General features: G+C 52.4%; 1 protein-coding gene across 1 annotated transcript; it reads left to right on the top strand.

Moving 5' to 3' along the window:
* Positions 1 to 2,617: 2,617 nt before the first annotated feature.
* Positions 2,618 to 18,225, top strand: LOC144254481 (1-aminocyclopropane-1-carboxylate synthase-like protein 1). Its single transcript, XM_077797692.1, has 14 exons — positions 2,618 to 2,908; positions 6,016 to 6,075; positions 7,846 to 7,916; positions 8,924 to 8,993; positions 9,819 to 9,885; positions 11,244 to 11,341; positions 11,796 to 11,873; positions 12,588 to 12,688; positions 13,688 to 13,777; positions 15,057 to 15,102; positions 15,213 to 15,354; positions 17,618 to 17,760; positions 17,863 to 18,016; positions 18,108 to 18,225. The coding sequence occupies exons 1-14, from the start codon at positions 2,618 to 2,620 to the stop codon at positions 18,149 to 18,151; spliced, it is 1,455 nt and encodes a 484-aa protein (XP_077653818.1). The 3' UTR covers positions 18,152 to 18,225.
* The last annotated feature ends 1,980 nt before the right edge of the window (positions 18,226 to 20,205 follow it).

Below are 20,205 nucleotides of genomic sequence, written 5' to 3'. Positions count from 1 at the left end.
CTTAGCAAATCATCCCACACCACGGGAAAAATCAAATAACAACCCTAAAACATGATTAGCATGTCAAGTGGCGGGAAAGAATCTGGAAAGAATTATTGGTTAGTTCAAGGGGTTGACACAGTTAAAATTGATTGGTTTAAACCCTGAGCATGTAGCAAGAGTCGAACATGCCAAGCTGCAGGGCTTCTAATTTAGATATTGGCCACCACACCTAGGTGGGGGCCATCTGGAATTTCAGATATTTGGATATCTTGGCCTATCTTAGGCGATCACCATCTGGGGCTTTGCCAAGAACTCTCTCCACAGAGCTTTTCTGGGGTCTTTTCCTGACCTTAGGACTGGGGTTAAGTTTCAGAGCAAAATGAGGTCCCAAGTAGAATGAGGTTGCTTAGGTCTTTCAGCTCTCACGTGTGTATGAAGTATGATGTCAGGAACTTCGGTTGTTCTCTTGTGGGACACCCTTTTCTCCTTTCTCCCGTTTCTTCCTTCTTTTCCTCCCTCTCTTCCTTTCTTTCAGCAGGAGTCTGTTCCCACTAAGGACCTATGGGGGCTGAGGAAACCCCACACAGAGGACTGGCAGAGAGGTCAGTCACAAGCAGGTGGGACTCAAGAGCAAAGGTTTTCATGATGCGCAGGCCATAGTTTGGGAAGGACCTTTCGTGGGTCACAACATTTGCCAAGAAACTTCTGTGCTGCTAAAGGACTCTGAGAACCCGGGGACTAAGCCGGATGCAGCAGGTGGCGCCCCAGTGCCATGTGGATGGGTCTGCTCCAGTGTCCCTGTCCCTATCACTGAATAGAAGTGGTGAGAGAGGTGGAGTTGGCGGCCAGGCCCTTCCTGGAGTAGGTCTTGGCTGCTGTGTCCTGAAGTGCCCCCTTCCCGTGCGGGGGAGGCCTGGGCTCCGTGATGCGCCCACCTGTGCGGTCATCACAGCGCAGGTCACACCTAGGGTTCCTCCCGCTTGCGTCACGAGTGGGCGAGCTGCGAGATGATAAAACCCCAAAGCCCTGTCCAGGCACCCTGTCTTGGTCCCAGAGTCCCGCAGCCCTCTTCCCTGCGTGGAAAGCTGGGGACGGCGTTTTCCCTGCAAAGCAAAGGGACACTGATCGCCAGTCCGCCCTGCGCCAGCGCTGGTCTGCAAGTAGGTGCCACCCGCTGCTTTGCAGAGGAGGACAAGGTGGGGCTTTGATGCACTTTTCAGCCTCAGCGCTTGGCGCTGAAGCTCTGGGCACTGGCTTCCTCTGCCTGGAAAAGCCCCGGCTGCCCCCCGCCCTGCAGGGCGCCCCACCAGCGGAATTCCCAGGGCTGATCCCTCGCGGGTGACCACAGTCTGTCCTGGGACTCGCTGGACGCAGAGAATCGGCCCTGCGCTCCAGGACTGCTGGGACAGGCCCCAGGCTGTGCAGAGGATCCAGCCTCCATCCTCCACCCACAGCCATGCCCTTCCTCAGACCTAGTTTTCTGGTCTAGGGAAGCTCCTCAGTGAGCCCCGCCAATTGGGAGAGAAGACCTCACAAAGCAAAATTAAACCACGGAGGGCACCCTGGTTTCTGGGTTGCCCACAGATCACCGTCATTTGGTGTTGGGAGGCTTATACTTTAGGACGGGAACATAGGTGAGGACTATTATATAAGGACCCATATTCTATAGAACTGTGGCCTCGAGCCAGGATTTGGTCTAAGATCTTGATCAGGTGACATCCTCACTGGTGTCCAGTGAGGTGGCTGCTGGTACACCCACTGTGCAGATGAAACTGGCTCAGAGAAGTGGAGGCGCTCACCTCTGCTGGCAGGAGGACCCTTTCCTGGTGCCCCTTCCTGCTTGCAGCATGAAGACCTGGACCTGGGCCTCTGCCCTTGTTGGAGACTCCTACCCCTCCTTCCCTCAATTCCCATCACCATCTGCTCCAGACACCAAGTAATCCCACCCTACCCTTTCCACCACAGGACATCTAGACTCCCTGGCAGTGATGTGTGTGGAGAATTTTAACCTGGATTTTTAAATTTAAATTTTTATTTTTGGGGGACGGGGGATTGAAGTCAGGGGCTCTTCACCGGTGAGTCACATCCCCAGCTCTTTTCATTTTTTACTTTGGGACAGGGTCTCATTCAGTTCTGAGGGCCTTACTAAGATGCTGAGGCTGATTTTGAACCTGTGATCCTCTTGCCTCAGCTTCCTGGGCCACTGGGATGACAGGACTGTGCCACTGCACCCAGCTTAACCTGGAGTTTGGCGACCCCTTAGGCTGGACAAGGAAAAACTACAAAGAAATGAAATGAGCCAAAGTGGCAATCTGTTGAAATGACTCAGATGTAGCCAGCACAGGCCCTGGCTCACTACATGTCTTAACAGATTCTGCTCCTTGGAGTGGTGGCACATAACAGCTAGTTAGGGACACAGAAAGTGATGAGTGCATGAACTTAAAAGAAGGGGCAGATGGCCAGGGGGTGGAGGCAGGAGGATCATTGAGGCCAGCCTGGGCAACACAGGGAAACCCTGTTGCAAAATAAAGTGCGGCGGGAGGGAAAGGGAACACTGGTGACTGACTGTATTTCTGGGTGGTGCTTCCCAGGGCCTTGAGCAGCCCTGGGCACTGACTGCTTCTGTCTTTTGCAGATGTTCCCCCTTCCTCAGAAGGAATGCAGGGAGCCTGCCACCTGTCTGGCCTCGGCCTCCACCCAGGACATGGGCCATTACTGTCGGGGTGACATGGAAGGAGAATGCTCCAGAAGAGCAGAGCTGAAGCTGCCGGAGCTCTGTGGAGTTGGTGATCCCATCGCCATGTTCTCCTCTGCCAGCTCCTGCCTGTCCTCCAGAGGCAGAGTCATCAAATGGTTCAGGGACTCGGCGGAGGAGGGCTACAGGACCTACCACATGGATGAGTATGATGAGGACAAGAACCCCAATGTGAGCAAAGCCCCTTCCCGGCCCAAGAGGGAACTGCGGGGCGGGTACCTTCCTTGACCTGTAGGACAGCACCCAGCTGGCACCTGTAGGGGAAAATCACAGTCCTCTGCCTCCAGGAGGGCTTCTGATGGAGCTCCTAGAGGCCCATAAGCAGGGGCCTTCTATAGTGTCCTCCTATTTATTTAAGGGGTATGGACTTGTGAAGGAAGAGTTCAAGAGCTGTAGAGTGATCCTGCCTGGCTAACCTGCCACTAGTCACCTTGATTTTGTTTTCTTTTTGTGGGGCTGGGGTTAGGATCAAGCTCTCCCTCATGCCAGGCAAGTGTTCAGCCCCGGAGCTGTTTCCACCCCCAACCCTTCAACTCTGGAGCTAGGACAGAGCTGGGTTCAGTGCAAGATGGTTTCATTTCTTTCAATCTCTGCTCGTCTCCAAAATGGGATAATTATACCTGCTGCAGAAGAGTGGAGACTAAATGGGATTTATGATGGGATTGGCCCAGGGCATGCTCTGGGGTACAGGGAATAAATGTTGCTGCTATTATAGTGATATTATCTGCCCAATTATTATGTTATTATTATTACTACTGTTAGTAATAGCCTCACAGATCAGAGAGCTGCACAAATTACCCTTTAATAATCTTTATTTCTTCAGCAGCACCCAGATACCAGCCGCTCTTGTAGGTGCTGGCATTTTTAACAGTGAGCAAGAACAACGTTTTTCTCTTCTATGCATTTATGTTCTGGGTGGGAGACAGCGAACAGACAAAAGCATCTCTATATAATATAAGGTTATAAGTGCTGTAGAGACAAATAAAGCAGGTGAAGTGGATAGAGAATGGTGCTAATGTTGCTATTCAATAAAAGTGGTCACAGAAAGCTATTTTAATGAGGTGACATTTGGACAGAAACCAGAAAAAAAAAAGGTGAGAGGTGGTATTAGCTATCAATTGCTATAACAAATTCCTTCAAATCTCAGAAATTCAGGTAGGAAGAGTTTCAGTTTCTGGAATCCTGGTGGGTGCCTCACAGTCAGGATCTTCTGTGGAGTTGCCCTGAATCTGGGGCTGTGGTGACATCTCCCGGGGGGGAGGGACAGGGAGAGGGTGGGGAGGCGCCATTTGCAAGCTCACTCACCTGGTGAGTGGAGGGCCTCATTTCCCTCCACAGGGGCTTTCCCACCAGCCCACTTCCTACCTGGCAGCTGCTTTTCCAGGGCAAATGACCCTGGAGAATGAGGCCAGGTGTTCCCAAGATGAAGCCACAGACTCTGTATTACCCAGTCTCAGAAGTGGCATCCCATCCCATCTGCATGTTTTCTTTTGTTCATCAGAAATGAGTGGCTAGGTCCAGCCTACATTCCAGGGTGTGAATAGCAGGAGGTAGGGATCCCTGGGAGCCACTGTAGAGGCTGCTCACCAATGGGAGTGAGCCATGTTGTACCTGGGGAAGAGCCCAGGGGGGAACCATGCTGGATGGTTCAAGGGACAGAAAAGGGACCATTGGTCTACTAAGAATCCAGACTGGAGGACTGTGAGATTTGACAGTCATTAGGTGGGTGTGGTCATAGGTCCCATGGGAGTCATGGGCCTCAGTGAGCCTTCTCATTTTGGATCAATGGGCGAGGAGGTGTTGCAGGGAGATGTGATATGGCCTGATTTCTGTTTTTAAGAGATGCCTTGGACTGTGCATGAGGCTGGACAACAGGTGAGGGAGTGGGGAGTAGGACAGGAAGTGGAGAAGCTGGTGGGGTGATGGGGTTGGGCCAGGATCTCCGCAGTGGAGCTTGGCAGAGGGTGGACTGTGCATGTATTTGGAAGGCAGAGCTGTCAGGGTTTGCAGGTGCATTGGCTGTTTGTCCCCCAGGGAGAGATCACAGCCTCTTAGGTGTCTTCATCTCTGCTCATTCCAGGTCTATGTTGCATCTTTCCTTCTTCCTTTACTCCCTTTCACTTCCCTTAATGCAGATATCAGTAGTCAGCTGGGGCGGGGGGAGGTGCACGGCAGGGCGGAGGGCGGCCCTGTGTCTCTGGGGACTCTAAGGGAGAGCTTGGGCTAGGCCTCCCATCATTTCTCTCCTATGAGAATAAAGGCCTTCTGGGGGGGGATCAGGTGTTGTGTAAAGGAACACCTGTGGGGAACACCTGGGGGGAGGCCACAAAGGACAGACACAGACACACAGGGAAGGTGCGGACAGACAGAAGGGTGGCAGACAAAGGGGTGCCTACCCTCTCTGCTGTCATCTTTAATTACCCCCAAAGTTACATATTACCCACCACCAATGACTACACTTTAGCCAGTGTTCCTTTTAATCCAAGTGCTGAGATAAGGTCCAGGTTAATGCGGACACAGAGCCTCTGTCCTCAGAGGATGTCACTGTGTAAACCTGGTGGTGCATCTGCATAAAATAGCTCAGTGGGGAATTACTGGGCTTGAGCTGAGAGGTGCTTAACCACTGAGCCACATCCCTGGCCCCTTTGGTATTTTATTCAGAGACAGGGTCTCACTGAGTTGCTTAGGGCCTCTCTAAGTTGCTGAGGCAGGTTATGAACATGCGATCCACCTGCCTCCAATTCCCGAGGTGCTGGGATGACAAGTGTGTGCCACTGCATGTGCCCAGGGCTCATTCTTATTGACCTCCACCTGGTTTCTGATCCTGGAGAACATAGTTCTGTGTGTACATTCTTTCATCCTGTAAACATGTATGGATTCCTGCTAAGCGGCTGAGAGATACTGTAACGTCCTGGGTGTGCATCTGCCTTTAGGAGTTTGCCTGCAGCAGGGGAGTAGAGCATGGACTTCTGTCCCCATGGCCTGGAGCAAAAAGCCAGCAGTGCTCTAGAGGGTGACAGATCAAGAGCCATGGAACCCCAGAGAAGAAAAAGTCCTTCTAGGTGGGATTGGGGGCAGGCTCCTGGAGGAGATGGCACTTGAGCAGAACTTTAGAAATGGGAAGAGAGAGCCTGAGGCCAAGGGGGGCAGGGCTGGAGTGAGACCAGGAGGGGTGGCGGGAGGGCAGGGTGGCAGAGCTCCCCGATTGCTGTCCCTGTGGGCTCCTTTCGCGGGCTCTCCTCTGCCATGCTCACGTGGCCCTGTTCCTCTGTCTCCAGGGAGTCGTTAACTTGGGCACCAGTGAGAACAAACTGTGCTGTGACCTGCTGTCCAGGCGGGTGAGTCCAGGGGAACCTTCTTTAGAATACTTCCCTAAAGGACCTGCTGTGGGCTCTTGGCCTGGCCAGGGGGTCAGGGGACCCGGGTTGCCTTGGGGACCACTTTCTGGGTGATCTAGGCCCATCTCTTCCCTGAGATCCTGATTCTTCATCAGTTCAGGCTCTGCCCCTTTGGTCCCTCCTGCTGTGTTGGGTCCCTCACTCCAGGGGACTCAGTGCCCTACTTTTTTTTTTCTTTTTTTGTACCAGGGATGGAACCTGGGGTGCTTCACCACTGAGCCACATCCCCAGCCCTTTTTATATTTTATTTAGAGACAAGGTCTCGCTGAGTTGCTTAGGGCCTTGATGAGTTGCTGAGGCTGGCCTTGAATCTCGAGATCCTCACGCCTCAGCCTCCCGATTACAGGCATGTGCCACCATGCCTTTCGGGGGAAACCAAAGCCCTAATTTGTGACTTTGCCAATTTCCATGATCAATTTCAAGCTCCTGTGTGCCATCCCAGCACAGGAGGGTTGGAATAGAGACATGGTGGCCCAAGCTCATACATGTTCCAACAGATGGACCATAGAAGTCACTTTGAAAGAGGGGTGGCAGCACAGTGCAGGAAAGCAGGAAGTGACAGTGTTCACATGCTCATTACCTTACTTATAGAATCCTTGACTAGGTTTTAAGCTTAAATTAAATTAATTTTAAAAAATGACTGATTCCAACATAGCTTACAGCATTCCTGGAAATCTGGAAAGTTCCTGGATGTCATAATCCAGTTCCTTGAGCAGGGGGTCTCCAGTTGGAGCTGGGTTTGTAGAGGCAGCAATGCTTCCCCAGAGGACAGCTTTCCAAAGGAGGAAAATCCAAGCCCCAGGGTGTGGGTTGTAGGGAGGGTCTTCAAACCAGTTTTCCCTAAAGCCAGCTCTTCCTGAGACAGCTCAGCACTGAAAAAAAATTGAAGCTGAGTCACATATGTAATTTGAAATTTTCTATTAACAAGTTAAAAGAAAGCTTGGTAAAATGAATTTAATAATTTATTTCATTTACATCGTGTAACTAAGTCATGACCATTTCACCATGTAGTCAATATAACAGCTGTCAACATAGTCTACACACTTCCTCATAGTAAGTTCTCAAAATCCAGTGTCTCATTTAGACTCACACGTACCAAGAGTTCAGAAGCCACAGTGGGCCATGGGGACATGTGGGACCAGCTCTGAGGGATGCCAGGAGGAGGGAAATGGCTGGACACGTGGCTGAGTCCCTTCCTCTGCTCCCACCACCCAAGGACCCTGGGTTATTAGTCCTTCTTTGACATTTGGCCTGTGATGCCCTAGAGGACTAACCCAGCACCTGGTCACAGAGGTGATGGTCCAGAAAATGCCACCTTTTCCACAGCGTGATACTAAGCCAAACCTGCCAGAGAGCAGTGGCCCCAGTCCTTCTAGAAGTTGGAGCCAAGACTGAGGTGACAGCACCCTGCTCCCTCTCCTGGCACTGTCTGTGCAAGCCACACCTTTTTTTTTTTTTTTTTTTTTTTTGGTGGCAGTGTTGTATGAAGAGCACTCGACCAGAGTCCAGATTTCTGGGTTTGGGTCTCAGCTCTGCCACTGAATGGCTGTGGGACCTTGGCAGAGTCACCTCACTTTTTTGATCCTCAGTCTCCATCTACAAAATGGGCATGGGACATGCTGTCCCTCTGGGGTTTCTCTGGGACTTGCTGCTGTGTGGAAGCAGGAGGCAGTGGGTCCTTCAGCCAGTCCCTCTCCTCTTTGTTCCCAGCTGACTCAGAGTGACATGCTGCGCGTGGAGCCGCCCCTGCTGCAGTACCCTGACTGGAGGGGGCACCTGTTGTAAGTACTGCTGTGGGACAGTGGATCTCCACATGGGCGGTTTTGCTCCCCCAGGGATGTTGGGCAAGGCCTGGACACAGGTTGGAGGGTCATAACTTGGAGGTGGAGATGCTCCTGGCCTTCAATGGGTAGAGGCCAGAGATGCTGTTAGACCTACTGTGCACAGGACTGCTTCCCCAACAAAGAATTGTCCAGCTCCAAATATCAGGGGTGGCAGGTAGAGAGAGCCTGCTGAAGGCCAAGGGCCAAGTCCTGGAGGCCTGGAGATCCTGGGGTTCCCTGCCTGTCCCCTTGCTACTCAGGAGCTTCCAGTTTGGTTTCCATGAACCTGGGTCTGATGTACAGGCAGGGCCTTTGGGTGAGGAGTCTGTTCTTCTTCTCACTGATGCTTGGCTCTACTGCCTGAGCAGACACCAGGGACCAGAGGAGAGGGGTTCAGTGGCTGAGGACTTGATCCCAAGACTGATTCCAAAGCACATGTTCTTAAACACAGTGGTTAGCATGCTGAGCCCTGGAGACAGGCTCTAGCAAATGCTGGTGATTGAACCCAGGGAACCTTTACCATTGAGCTGCATCCCCAGTCCTTTTTATGTTTTATTTTAGACAGGGTCTCACCGAATTGCTGAGGATCTCACTAAATTGCTGAAGCTGGCCTAGAATTTGAGATCCACCTGCCTCAGCCTCCTGAGTTCCTGGGATTACAGTGGCTAAACCCGTTTCTTTATCTGTAAAATGGAAATATTAATAGCAATAGTAATCACAGTGTAGCATTCTCAAAATAACATCTGTATAGGATAAATGTAGAACTACAGGGAAATAAGACTCAGTGGATGTGGAAGGGGTTAGAGGGACCTGGAAGTGGAGACACGGGCTGAGCATAATGCCCATGTGGGACATGAGGGGAGAATAATGGCAGGGGCCTGAGAATTCCCCAGAGGAGCTTTGGGGTGGCCAGTGGTTTGAGGACCTTCTGGAAAGCACGGCCTATCTGTCTGTCTGATCTCTAGCCTCCGGGAGGAAGTGGCTAAGTTCCTGTCTTACTACTGCAAGAGCCCAGCACCCCTCAAAGCAGAGAATGTGAGTAGCCCCCTCCTCTGCTCTTTCCTGCCCTTTTGCTCTGCTCCCACTTTTGGCTGGCCAAGGGCAAGGTGGGTTGGGATCAGCCTGTCAATCTTGATTTGTTTCACAGCAGAATGAGTGGGCTGGGATTGGGGCTCAGTGGTAGAACACTTGAGTAGCACGTGTGAGGTACTGGGTTTGATTATCAGCACCACATATAAGTAAATAAATGAAATAAGGTTCATCAACAGCAAAAAATGTTTAAAACAAAAAAGAGAATGAGCAATGCCTGCTCCCTTCTTGACACCTGCCCCTAGATGCATTTTTTAATTTTTATTTTTTGGTATTGGGTATTGAACCCACGGGTGTTTTATCAGAGAGCAACATCTCTAGCCTTCATTATTTATTATCTTTATTTTGAGACAGGATCTTGCAAAGTTGCTGAGGGTCTCACTGAATTGCTGAGGCTGGCCTCAACTTATGATCTTCCTGTCTCAGCCCCCCATGTGCTGGGATTGCAGACGTGCACCACTGCACTCAGCTGGCCCTAGATATTTAGAGTTGGGGTAGAATCTCTGCCCCACATTGTGCTGTGAGCCCTCTTGGCCTCCTCACCTTCAGGCAAGACCCTCTGAGTGACCGGCTCCTGGGTTCTTCCTCAGGTGATGAGAGCAGGGTCCCCTCAAATGACTTTGGCTGTAGGGGAGGAGGGTGTTTGTCTAGACAGAGCCTCAGGATGCTGAGGGGGAACCTGACTCTCTTCTGTGATGAACTGGGACAGAGGTTATGGGTTTTCACTCCCTCTTGGAACTCCGTCATCCTGTCCCTCTATGTCACCCCCAGGTGGTTGTTCTGAATGGCTGTGCCTCTGTCTTCTCTGCTCTGGCCACGGTGCTGTGCGAGGTGGGGGGTAAGTGAACTCAGGGTCTGCTCTGAACTGGGGTCTACACTGCAGGACCCCCAGTTGTCTGACCTCACGGGCTGCCCAATGTGCTTAGAATAGAATACAGGAGGCCACAGAGGTCTTACATCAATGGCTTGAGGAGACTCCCAGGGCATGGCCATACCAGGGGAGGGTAGAGGAGCTGGCTCTGGGCTTTCTGCCTCCTCCTGTGACACCATGGCCCAGAGCAGGAGGAACAGGAGGAGGTTACCTGGTGCCATCTCTTTTACATCGGGGGAGGGGAGTGGGGGGAGAACTTCCCAGAAGGGTCTCCACAGAGCCCCTTTGTACTGACCTACAATGACTGAACCCATTCCCAGAGCAGTCCTGGGGCAAAGGGGAGGAGAGAGCCAAACTTAGTTTGTCCCCGACGGCTGGGGAAGGCCTGCCATCCCCTCGTGTCTTAGCAAGGAGGGACACTGGGATGACCGTTGAGTAGGCAGCCAGCCAGGCCTGCTGCACAAGCCGTGCTCTTAAGACCTGGCCTTGGTCAGGGGTGTCTGTTGCCGGGGACAGAGGCCTGTTCACCATGGCTTAACCAATACTGGTAATGGCCGTGGGTCTATCGACCACGTTCTACATTCCAGGCCTTGGCATAAGGCTCCACACATCCATAATATCTCATTTAACCTCACAGTGTCCCAGGGAGGTTGGTTCTATGGCAAACCTATCCTATAGGAGAGGAGTCTGAGGCCCAGAGGTTAAGGAACTGTCACACAAAAAGAGTCACCAGGAAGATCCCTGGTCAGAATATAATAGGCAATTGCCAACCCTTTCTAGAATAATCAAAGAAAGGGACCTTCCCAACCAAAGTTCAGCACAGTCCCCAGCATAGTAAGTGCTCAGCAATGTTAGTCATTAATTGCAAAAGATCTTGACTTTCGGGTTTTCACCTTGACCATGGTGTGAAGGCGTGTACAGTCAGTGGGAACTGTACTTCAGATTTTGAACTGTATTCCTTGTCCTTGCTGTCGGTAAGTGCTACTATATTTTCTGCTACGCTGGGCAGTGGAGTGAGCCCAGCTCCCAGGCAGCCACGAGATCATCGACACCACCCCCCATGGCTAAGCTGGGAGGTTTGGCAGGTCAGGTGGATTAAATGTACTTTTGACTTAACGATGTTTTGGACTTACGTGGACTTATCCGAACAGAACCCCCATAAGCACAGGAGCACCTGTATTAGGAAGGGGACCAATGTCAGTGGCCTGAGCTTTAGAGTTTTGGGAATTGAGCTGGATCGTGTTCCAGATGATTCTCCAGGATGCCCAGGGGGTCAGGAGTGTTCCAGCCAGAGGATGACAGGTCCTGCCTGTTCCTGTCCCCAGAGGCTTTCCTGATCCCCACCCCTTACTATGAAGGCATCACGAGGCATGTGTATCTCTATGGCAACGTCCGACTGGCCTATGTCTATCTGGACAGTGAGGTGAGAGCTCCTGTGTCTCAGGTGGGCCTGGGCCTTCCCCTGGCCAGGGGTTCCCTGGGTCTGAATTCTGGGTGGGCACGGGAGGAAGTCCATGCCGAGGGCTCTGGAGCTGCTGTGGAAAGGGCTTGGAGCCCTCCATTGCCACATGGCTGCCTGTGCCTGGGTCCTGGAGGGTCCCCTGCTCTAGGCTCTAAGATTCCTGGGGTCCACATAGAAGATAAGATCCAGCCACCAAAATAAGGGTGGTGGACAAGGGACAGAGACCTTCACATGGAAGGTCATAAGAGTCATAAGAGGTATCCCTGCTGGGACTTGTGGAGTGGAGGACAGGAAGAGGAAGTGGCCCCACCTGTTTTCCAGGGACTGATCTGAGGCGATGGGGGGTGAGGGACCTGAGAACTCAGGGTTGGGGGTCCCTGAATTTGGCTGGAGATGTTGGTGGATCTTCTTCCAGGTCACTGGGCAGGACACACGCCCCTTCCAGCTCACGGTGGAGAAGCTGGAGACGGCCCTGCAGGGAGCTAGATCTGAGGTCTGCAGATGGAGTCCAACCAGGGCTGGGAGTGGGTGGGTCTGGACACAGCCTGGACCCCTCTTCCCGTGGCTCATCTCCTGAGAGAGGGTTGGTGGCCATGATGGGGACACATGGTAGTGTGGTAGCACAGAACCTGGAGGTTCTGCCCATTGGAACAAGACCCTCATGCCTCTGTGTAGAGTTGACCCGGGAGCTTCGTGGAACGTGCCCCCCTCTCCCCACTGCCTCTGACTCGGCTTCTAGGGGTCAAGTATGGAGCTGGGGGACTGTGGGTTAGTGAGTCTCCTGAGAGGTGGAGGGGGTGGTCCTGTTCACTTCGAGGGGATTGAAATGCAGAGGGCCCCTTCTCTGGGGGCTCCTTTTAATCTGCTTTTCAAACATCTGCCTACTTGGGTGATTTTACCTTGGACCTTAGAGCGGTCACGTGTTCACTGTAGGAAAGTTGAAAGTTGAAACCCGTGCCCTTGAGTTTTGCAACACAGGTGCTCTCCTGGCTCGTGGGCACGTTCCCCTCTGTGCTCTGTGTTGGTTTTCTTTTCACAGTCAGCCCGATGCTGCAGATGTCATTCTGTGTCCCACTATGCTTCATGTGGGTCCTGACCATGTCCCCAGGACACTCACTTCCCTGGGAGCCACCAGGGATCAGCCCCATCTAGTGGGTCTTCGTGGCCTTGGGGAGGAGCTGAGGTCTCTGCCTGTGGATGGTTTCAGGGTGTCAAGGTCAAGGGCCTCATCCTCATCAACCCCCAGAATCCTCTGGGGGACATCTACTCCCTGGGAGAGCTGCAGGAGTTCCTGGGATTTGCCAAGAGGTGAGTTCCCCCGAGTAGGTCCTGGGCCCATCCAGGCTCTGAGGTGGGCTCTGCTGCAGACCCTGCGCCCTCTCACCCCACCACGGGCTTCTACCTGCCTTGGCCTCTCCCTGGCAGCGCAGCAGAGAGAGGGTACGGCCTTTCTGGATGCCATTTCTCTCTGTTCCATGTTATTTCTAAAATTAAGCTCTTTGTTGTGGTGGTGGTGCCAGGGATTGAACCCAGGGCCTTACACGTGCTAGGCAAGTGCTGCACCACTGAGCTTCGTTCCAGCCCTTTTCAAATCTTTATTTTAAGACAGGGTCTGGCCAAGTTGCCCAGGTGGACCTTGAACTTGCCTCCTCCTGTCTCAGCCTCCTGGGTGCTGGGATTACAGGGGTTGCCCCTGCACCCAGCGTCTCTTCCACGTGATAGTAATGGCTTCCCTCACTGCACGGCCCAGCCCTTTGCTTACTGTTTCTTTTAACCTCAAAATGACCCCATAAGAAATAGACACTTGGGGCTGGGGTTGTGGCTCAGGGGTAGAGTGCTCGCCTCGCACATGAGAGACCCTGGGTTCGATCCTCAGCAGCACGTAAAAATAAATAAACAAAATAAAGATTTTGTGTCCATGTATAACTTGAAAAATATTAAAAAAAGAAAGAAAGAAATAGACACTTCATGCTCCCAGCCCTGGGAGCCCTGGAGTGGACCCGTCAAGAGTCGGGCCAGATTTGAATGTGGGTCCGTCTGCCTTGAGCCTCGTCCTTAAATGTTCCTCTCCAGGGAGGACCCCGAGGTCCAGGCTCTCCCTGACAGGGCTTCAAGCTCCTCTCCCCTTTGCTTTGTAAGTGCTGCTTCCTGGTTGAGAAAATAGGCAAAAGGAGGGTGTTCCTGGAGAAAACGCGTCTGGACACCCTGGGTAGGCGGGTCCCTCTGGGCTGTGACCTGCTGCTCCCTGGGAGCACATGTGGCTGTACCATGTGGCCCAGCTCTCCTCCCGCCCTCTGCTCGCGGCAGGCACTCGCTGCACGTGATCATGGATGAAATCTACATGCTGTCCGTGTTCCAGGAGTCGCTCGAGTTCCGCAGCGTCCTGAGCCTGGAGAGGTGAGGCTCCTGGGCTCCACTGACCGCCAGCCCCACTGGCCTCTCTGTGGCTGGGCCCACAGGGTGTGACCTGGCCAGGGCCATGCTGCTCACACCTAGCTGAACCAAGGGGTCCTCAGGCCCCAAGAAGGTGGTGGCTGGGCTGCATCCGTGGATTTGAGATTGTTCTGTGGAGACCCTGAGACCTCCAACCCGGGGCCCTCGGACTCCAGAGGGCAGATGGGAAACTGGCTGCTGGCCGTTCCTTCGTGTCCAGTGGAGCTGCGGTTCCTCCCCCCTCCCTCTTTCCCTCCTTCCCTGCCTCCCTCCTTCCTTCCTTCCTCTCATTCAAGGAGCAAATAAGCGCTTTGGGCTGTTTAAATTAGTGGCCTTATCCATTAGATTGCGTCTGAGCTCAGAATTTATAACCAAGATACCTTGGACACACTTGGACCACATCGTCTGCGAAGTCTGTATTGTGACCCCGAGGCAGGATGACAGTTCCTGATGTTCCTACCGACTTTTCAGCCCTGCTGTGGCCTTTCTGTCACTTGTCTCTCAAAAGCTCTGTGAGGACGATGGCATGTGGAGTGTGACTCCCATTCATTTTATGCATTAGGAGAGTGAGACACAGAGAAAATAGAGACTTGCCCATGAGCCTTGGGTAGTCATGGGAACAATATCTATGGGGCGTCTGCTCTGTGCCTGGCCCTGTGCTAGTGCTGGGGGACATCAGTGAACGACCAAGACCTTGGCCCTTCCCATGTCGAATCTTTGATAAACCCCAAACCCTAGCAGCACAACACCCAGGTAGTCATTTTGACCTCGGTGGTGGCAAGTGCTAAATGGAGAATTCTGGGGAGCTCTGGGATGACCTGCAGGGGTACCCCACTGGCTGGAGAGAGTTGGGAGGTCTTTGAGGAAGTGACACTTGAGCTGTATTCTAGATCAGAAGTTGGCAAATTTCTCCTCTAAGGGGCCAGATGGCACATAAATTTAAGGCTTTACAGGCCTCAGGGCCTCTCGCTCAACTCTGTCATGCACATTCTGTCAGCCAGTGAGCGCGGCTCTGTTCTGATGAAACCTTATTTATGAAAACAGACCCCAGGTAGATTTTCCTGCAGGCTGTTGTTTGCTAACCCTGCTCTAAAGGATGCACAGGAATTGGTGGTTCTGAGAGATGGAAACAGGGCCAGGACCCAGGACCAGATCCGTCCATCCATCTCCTCATTTGTTCGTGGAAATGGGCCTGGGCACCCTGGTTCTGGCTGCCTCTGTTCCCACACTGTGCCCTCTGCAGGCTGCCTGACCCCCAGAGGACCCACGTACTGTGGGGCATGAGCAAGGTGAGTGTCTGGCTGGCTGCGGGGAGTCAGAGAGATGGGAGGCAGACAGGTGGGTGGAATCAGCTCCCTCTGTGGAGGGTGGCCACTGTCTCGGCTGTCTCTTCTTGCAGGACTTCGGCATGTCCGGGCTTCGCTTTGGCACGCTGTATACAGAAAACCAGGACGTGGCCACTGCTGTGGCTTCCCTCTGTCGCTATCACGGCTTCAGTGGCCTGGTCCAGTACCAGGTGGCACAGCTGCTCCGGGACCGAGGTGACTGCCTGGGTTTGGTGCCCTGAAAGGGGATGGAGAGTTATGGTCTGTCTGGGATCAGCCCGGGATCAGGGGTGCTTTTCCAATGAGAAGATTTTAGGGTGGTGTTTAAGAGTGCCTGCTCTGGGTCTGCATTGGGCCCAGACTTTGCTCTGTCTCTTCCTGGCTGTGTGTCATATTATGTGATCTCCATGAGCCTCAGTTTCCTCATCTGTAGAGCAGGTATCATAATGGTGCCTATCTTGTAGGGTGAGTGTGGCACTTGGTCCAGGTGAACTTGTGGTGTGCACCTGTGGTCCTAGCTACTTGGGAGGCTAAGGCAGGAGGATTGCTGGAACCCTGCAGTTTGAGGCCAGGTAAATAGTGAGACTGTCTTAAGAAGAAAAAGAAAGAATGTAAAATGTGAACTCATTATTGTTAGCTCTGAGCACTTAAAAAGAGAGTGGAAACTACTAAGAAAAAGTTGTTAGTAGTGAAAATCCCTCTCCCTCTGTGGCTGTATCCTGCTTGCATGTTCAGAAAGCTAGGTCAGATGGCAAAGGGACCTGTCATGGCCACCATTTACTGAGCCCTGCAGGTGCTCTTGCTGTATCACATTTATCCCTCACCAGGACCCTAGGAAGCTCAAATTCTTATATTTTCCTCATCATTTTACAGAGGAGGAAAACAAGGACCAGATACCCCACCTCCACTGTAACATGTAACAGTTTTAAAAATGGAGGCAACGTCTCCTGCTGACCAGGGTCAGAGCAACTGGAATTCTCATGCATTGCTGCCTGGAATTCAGATTGAAGGTTCAGCCAGTTTGGAAAGCCCTTTCGCAGTTGCAGGTTGCTCATGACTAAAACACTCAGGGTCACTCATGAGAACTGGGCTAATTGGGCTGCGTGAAATAACCACACAAGAGACAGAAATACCTTTTTCTATTGGGGGTGCTGTGACGGCTCCTCTAATCTTAAGGAGAGAGAGAGAGAGAGAGAGAGAGAGAGAGAGAGAGAGAGAGATAGAGAGAGAGAGAGAACCCGAATGTGCTGACCCCTTTTATTGAGGAGAAGCTATTCAAATGAGGCAAGGGGTCAGGTTTCAGGGGCTGAGTCTAGCTTCATGATGTCCACTGTCAGCAGGTTGACTGACACCTGGGTAGCCACACCCAAGTGCAGAGTAAGAAAGGGACATACAAAGGGCGTTTCCATGGAACATTCTATCACAAACATGGCAAAGGGGTAATATCACAAAGGAACAGGTGAGCGTAGCTCGATCCATGGGGCTGTAGGAAGGCACGCCCATGCACGAAGACACATTTGCTTGACCCTGAAGATTGGGCTACCATCTATGGTTACCTAGGCAACCAGATCACAAGGTGACCCGCAATGCCTCCCCAATCAGAAGGGGAGAGAAATGCTGGTCATGTACTAGGTTGGCCTCTCACAGGCAGTTTCTCATAAAAACACTGACCAAGCCACCCAGCAATCCCACCTCTAGATAGTGCACACACATGCACGCAAAAACCCACGTGGAAATTGAGCTGGAAACAATCTGGATGTTCTTCCTGAATGAGTGGGTACAGATACCACCACATGGGCACATCCACCCATGAAGTGCTTCTGCAATAAGATCCCCGACAGCACAGATTCTTCCTGGAGGTATTAGGCTGGTGAAGGAAGCTAGTCTCAATGGATTACATACCATAACGCTCCACTTCCTGGACATTTTGCAAAAGGCAAACTGGGGTGATGGAAGCAGATCAGGGTTGTGGGGCAGAGGCCAATGAGGGTGTTCTCTGGAATTAAGGAACTATTCCTAATCCTGCCTAAGGTGGTAGGTACACAAATGCATAGATGGGTGATCATCCACAGAGCTGCACACTCCTCAAAAAGAGGTCAATAGAAATGTGAGGATCAGAGAGGTGAATTTGTCAAAGGTCCCCCCTCTTGTCATTGCCCAGATGGGATCTGGCCCTTGGTCTGTGTGGCTCCGAAGCCTCACTTTGTAACCAGGTACATCTTCGGTTTGCTCTGCATCCTGAGGGGCTTTGTGCTCTGGGCTCCTACTGGGCGTGTGGAGGCTGGAGCTGGAGGCCTCAGGGTTGAGGGGGGCCTTACAGGGACCCCTGAATTCCTGCCCCTCCTCATCCTCCGTCCTCCTCACCCCATCAGCCAGCCTGAGGGGCTCCATGGTCTCAGCAGCCGTGACCTTCTGCTCTTGAGTCTAGCAGGGAGAGAGGGCTGAGGGAAGACCTCTCTTTGGTTGCCCTTTCACTCAGACTGGATCAACCGCGTGTACCTGCCTGAAAACCTTGCCCGGCTCAAGGCTGCCCACACCTACGTCTCAGAGGAGCTCAGGGCCCTGGGGGTCCCCTTCCTGAGTCGTGGGGCAGGTCTCTTCATCTGGGTTGACCTGAGGAAGGTGAGCTGGGGTGCAGGCTGGCGGGGCTCAAGCCTCCTTCCAGCAGGTGAGAGGCCTGGGGGGTCTCCTCTGTGTCCTGAGCCTCTACCCGCCCCTTTCCAGTACCTGCGCAAGGCCACCTTTGAGGAGGAGTTGCTGCTGTGGCGCCGTTTTCTGGACAATAAGGTGCTGCTGTACTTTGGCAAGGCCTTTGGGTGTAAAGAGCCCGGCTGGTTCCGCGTGGTCTTCTCAGACAGGCCTCAGCGGCTTCGCCTGGGTGAGCAGCCGCCTGTCGCGCCCCTCGCAAGGGTTTGCTGGTCCCCACCTGAGCAGCACCAGCGCTCACAGCCCTCACTTCTCCTTCTCAGGGATGCAGAGGGTCCGGCAGGTGCTTGAGAGCAACCCCAAGTGACAGAGGAAGCCGCTCCCTGGCAGGCCCAGGAGCCCAGGGACCAGGGCAGATGGGCTGCTCAGTGTCTGGTCAGCAGCCACTGCCTCCCACCTGGACCATCTGGATCTGGGGCTGCAAGACGGGCTGGACTTGCCCCGGGGACCTCTTTCCTGCCCGTCTGGGTGGCAGCAGGAGACTCCTTAAGCTGAGCTTCATCTTGGCCATTGCTGTCCCCTATTAAAGAACCTAGGACCCCCTAGACGTCTCTGTGTCTCTGTCGTGAGTCATTTGTGGAACAGGGGAGTGGAGAGGGCTCCTGGCCACCGCCCTCAGCTCCAGGAGGAGGGCAGAGCCCACAAGCCACCTGGACCTTCTTGGTGATGGCGTCTGCATGCTTCTTTGTTGCCAGGAAAACAAGCCAGAGGAGCAGCGCACACAGAGTACGCCAAGAAGGAAAAGGAAGTGACAACCTGCTAGGGGGAAGGGGGCGAAGTCAGTCTGTTCAGATCTGAGCACATCAGGAACCTAGTAAGGTCTCAGCTGGGGACCAGAGGACAGGACCCCAAGGTGGGAGTCAGGACGGGCTTCTCTATGGGCATTGAAGTGGCCCCTCAGCATCGGAGACTCTCCTCCTACCTGGAAAGGAGCTCTCTTCTCTGATGTCCCCAAAGCAGAGTAGCCCAGCAATGGCTATGGGGGAATTTTGGGACTGGAACCCAGAACCAAGGCTGCCATGGCACTGGGCTGACCAAGGATGACCCGCCTGGCTTAGTGGACCAGAGGTTGCCTGCCCCACCTGCAGGTGTGCTTTAGTTGAGAGCCTAAATGTGCTTTCTGATCCTCAAGCTGTGTGCTGAGGAGCTTCTCAGCTGCCCACACCCCTGCTTAGGAAAGCTGACTCAGCTGGGCACAGAGTCCTCGCCTGTCCTCCCTGCTACTCAGGAGGCTGAGGCAGGAGGTTCTCCTGAGCCCATGAGTTCAAGGTCAGACTAGGAAACAATGCAAGAGGCCACTTCAAAAAGAGAAAGAAGAAAACGTGGACTCTGACTCTTAACTTCTTCTTTAAGACAACAGAAGTGAAACCAGTACTTCTATTCTCTAATCCATGTTATTTTTTAGTTTCTTTTCTCCCTCTGTTTTGATCTGCCACTCATTCACTCACTCATTCTTTTTCCTGTCTTTCATGGAATACTGAAGGTGTGCGGACCCGACACTGGGGGACGCTGGGGGAATCACATGCCTCATTTCTGACTCACAGTCCTCGGGAGCTGACCCCATTGTCCTCCATTTTCACAAATCGGAGATTGAGTTTAAAGAGAGTGACCGATGGCTGAACTGTCCAGAGGTCCAGCCTCAGAGCCAGGTGCAGGCAGAGTTGCTTTGGGTTGCACGCTGTGCTCCTTCCAGGTACCAAATCAACTCCCAGCATCAATTTTTTCTCTGTTCTCTCTTAGATATTTCCAGATTTTTAAATTATCTTCTTCTACTTTTTTTGTAAATTGTATACCCTGTTTTTTTTCCTTCTGGTTGTTATCCTATATATTATAACACATACGTATAACTCACTAGTCTAAAATTAGTCTCTTTACTTTTCTCCCAAAGATAAGAGCCTTAGGATACCAATAATCTCTTATAAACTATAATCCCTCTATTTTTGTTGTCTATTTTAATTCTGCCTTTTTTTACTGAACAATCTTGGTTTATATAGGTGATGTTTGTCACATATTCATTTCATACATGTAAGTCTTCCATCTGGGGTCACTTTCCTTCTGTCTGGAGTATAACACTTGAATGTCCTTTGGTGGGGCTCTTAGGATTTGCTTCTCTGACATGTCTATACTTTACCTCTTTTTGAGAGAGAGAGTTTTACTGGGTATAAAATCCTAGGTTGATAGTTACTTTCTGACTTCTGAGATTCCTATGGAATCTGTCAGACCGTGGCTCCTTGTTGAGGGCCACAGCCGAGTTGGGATGACGCATGGCATTTTTGCCAGAAGTAGTGGTTGAAAGGTGATGCCAGCGAGTTCTCTTGGAGTTCCCATTGAGTTCCAGTTGAGCTCTTGCGGGGATTCCCG

Source organism: Urocitellus parryii, chromosome 4 (genome assembly GCF_045843805.1).
Source record: "Urocitellus parryii isolate mUroPar1 chromosome 4, mUroPar1.hap1, whole genome shotgun sequence".
In the NCBI taxonomy this organism is placed as follows: Eukaryota; Metazoa; Chordata; class Mammalia; order Rodentia; family Sciuridae; genus Urocitellus; species Urocitellus parryii.
The sequence above is the reverse complement of the archived record's forward strand: the minus strand, read 5'-3'. Positions and strand labels throughout refer to the sequence as shown.

What these genes read in the sequence shown, in the direction of transcription:
- LOC144254481 (XM_077797692.1), top strand. Translation starts at nt 2,618, where the DNA reads ATGTTCCCCCTTCCTCAGAAGGAATGCAGGGAGCCTGCCACCTGTCTG. An exon ending in GTGACCTGCTGTCCAGGCGG is followed by an intron (nt 6,076 to 7,845) that starts GTGAGTCCAGGG and finishes CTTTGTTCCCAG; the next exon opens with CTGACTCAGAGTGACATGCT. An exon ending in GACTGGAGGGGGCACCTGTT is followed by an intron (nt 7,917 to 8,923) that starts GTAAGTACTGCT and finishes TCTGATCTCTAG; the next exon opens with CCTCCGGGAGGAAGTGGCTA.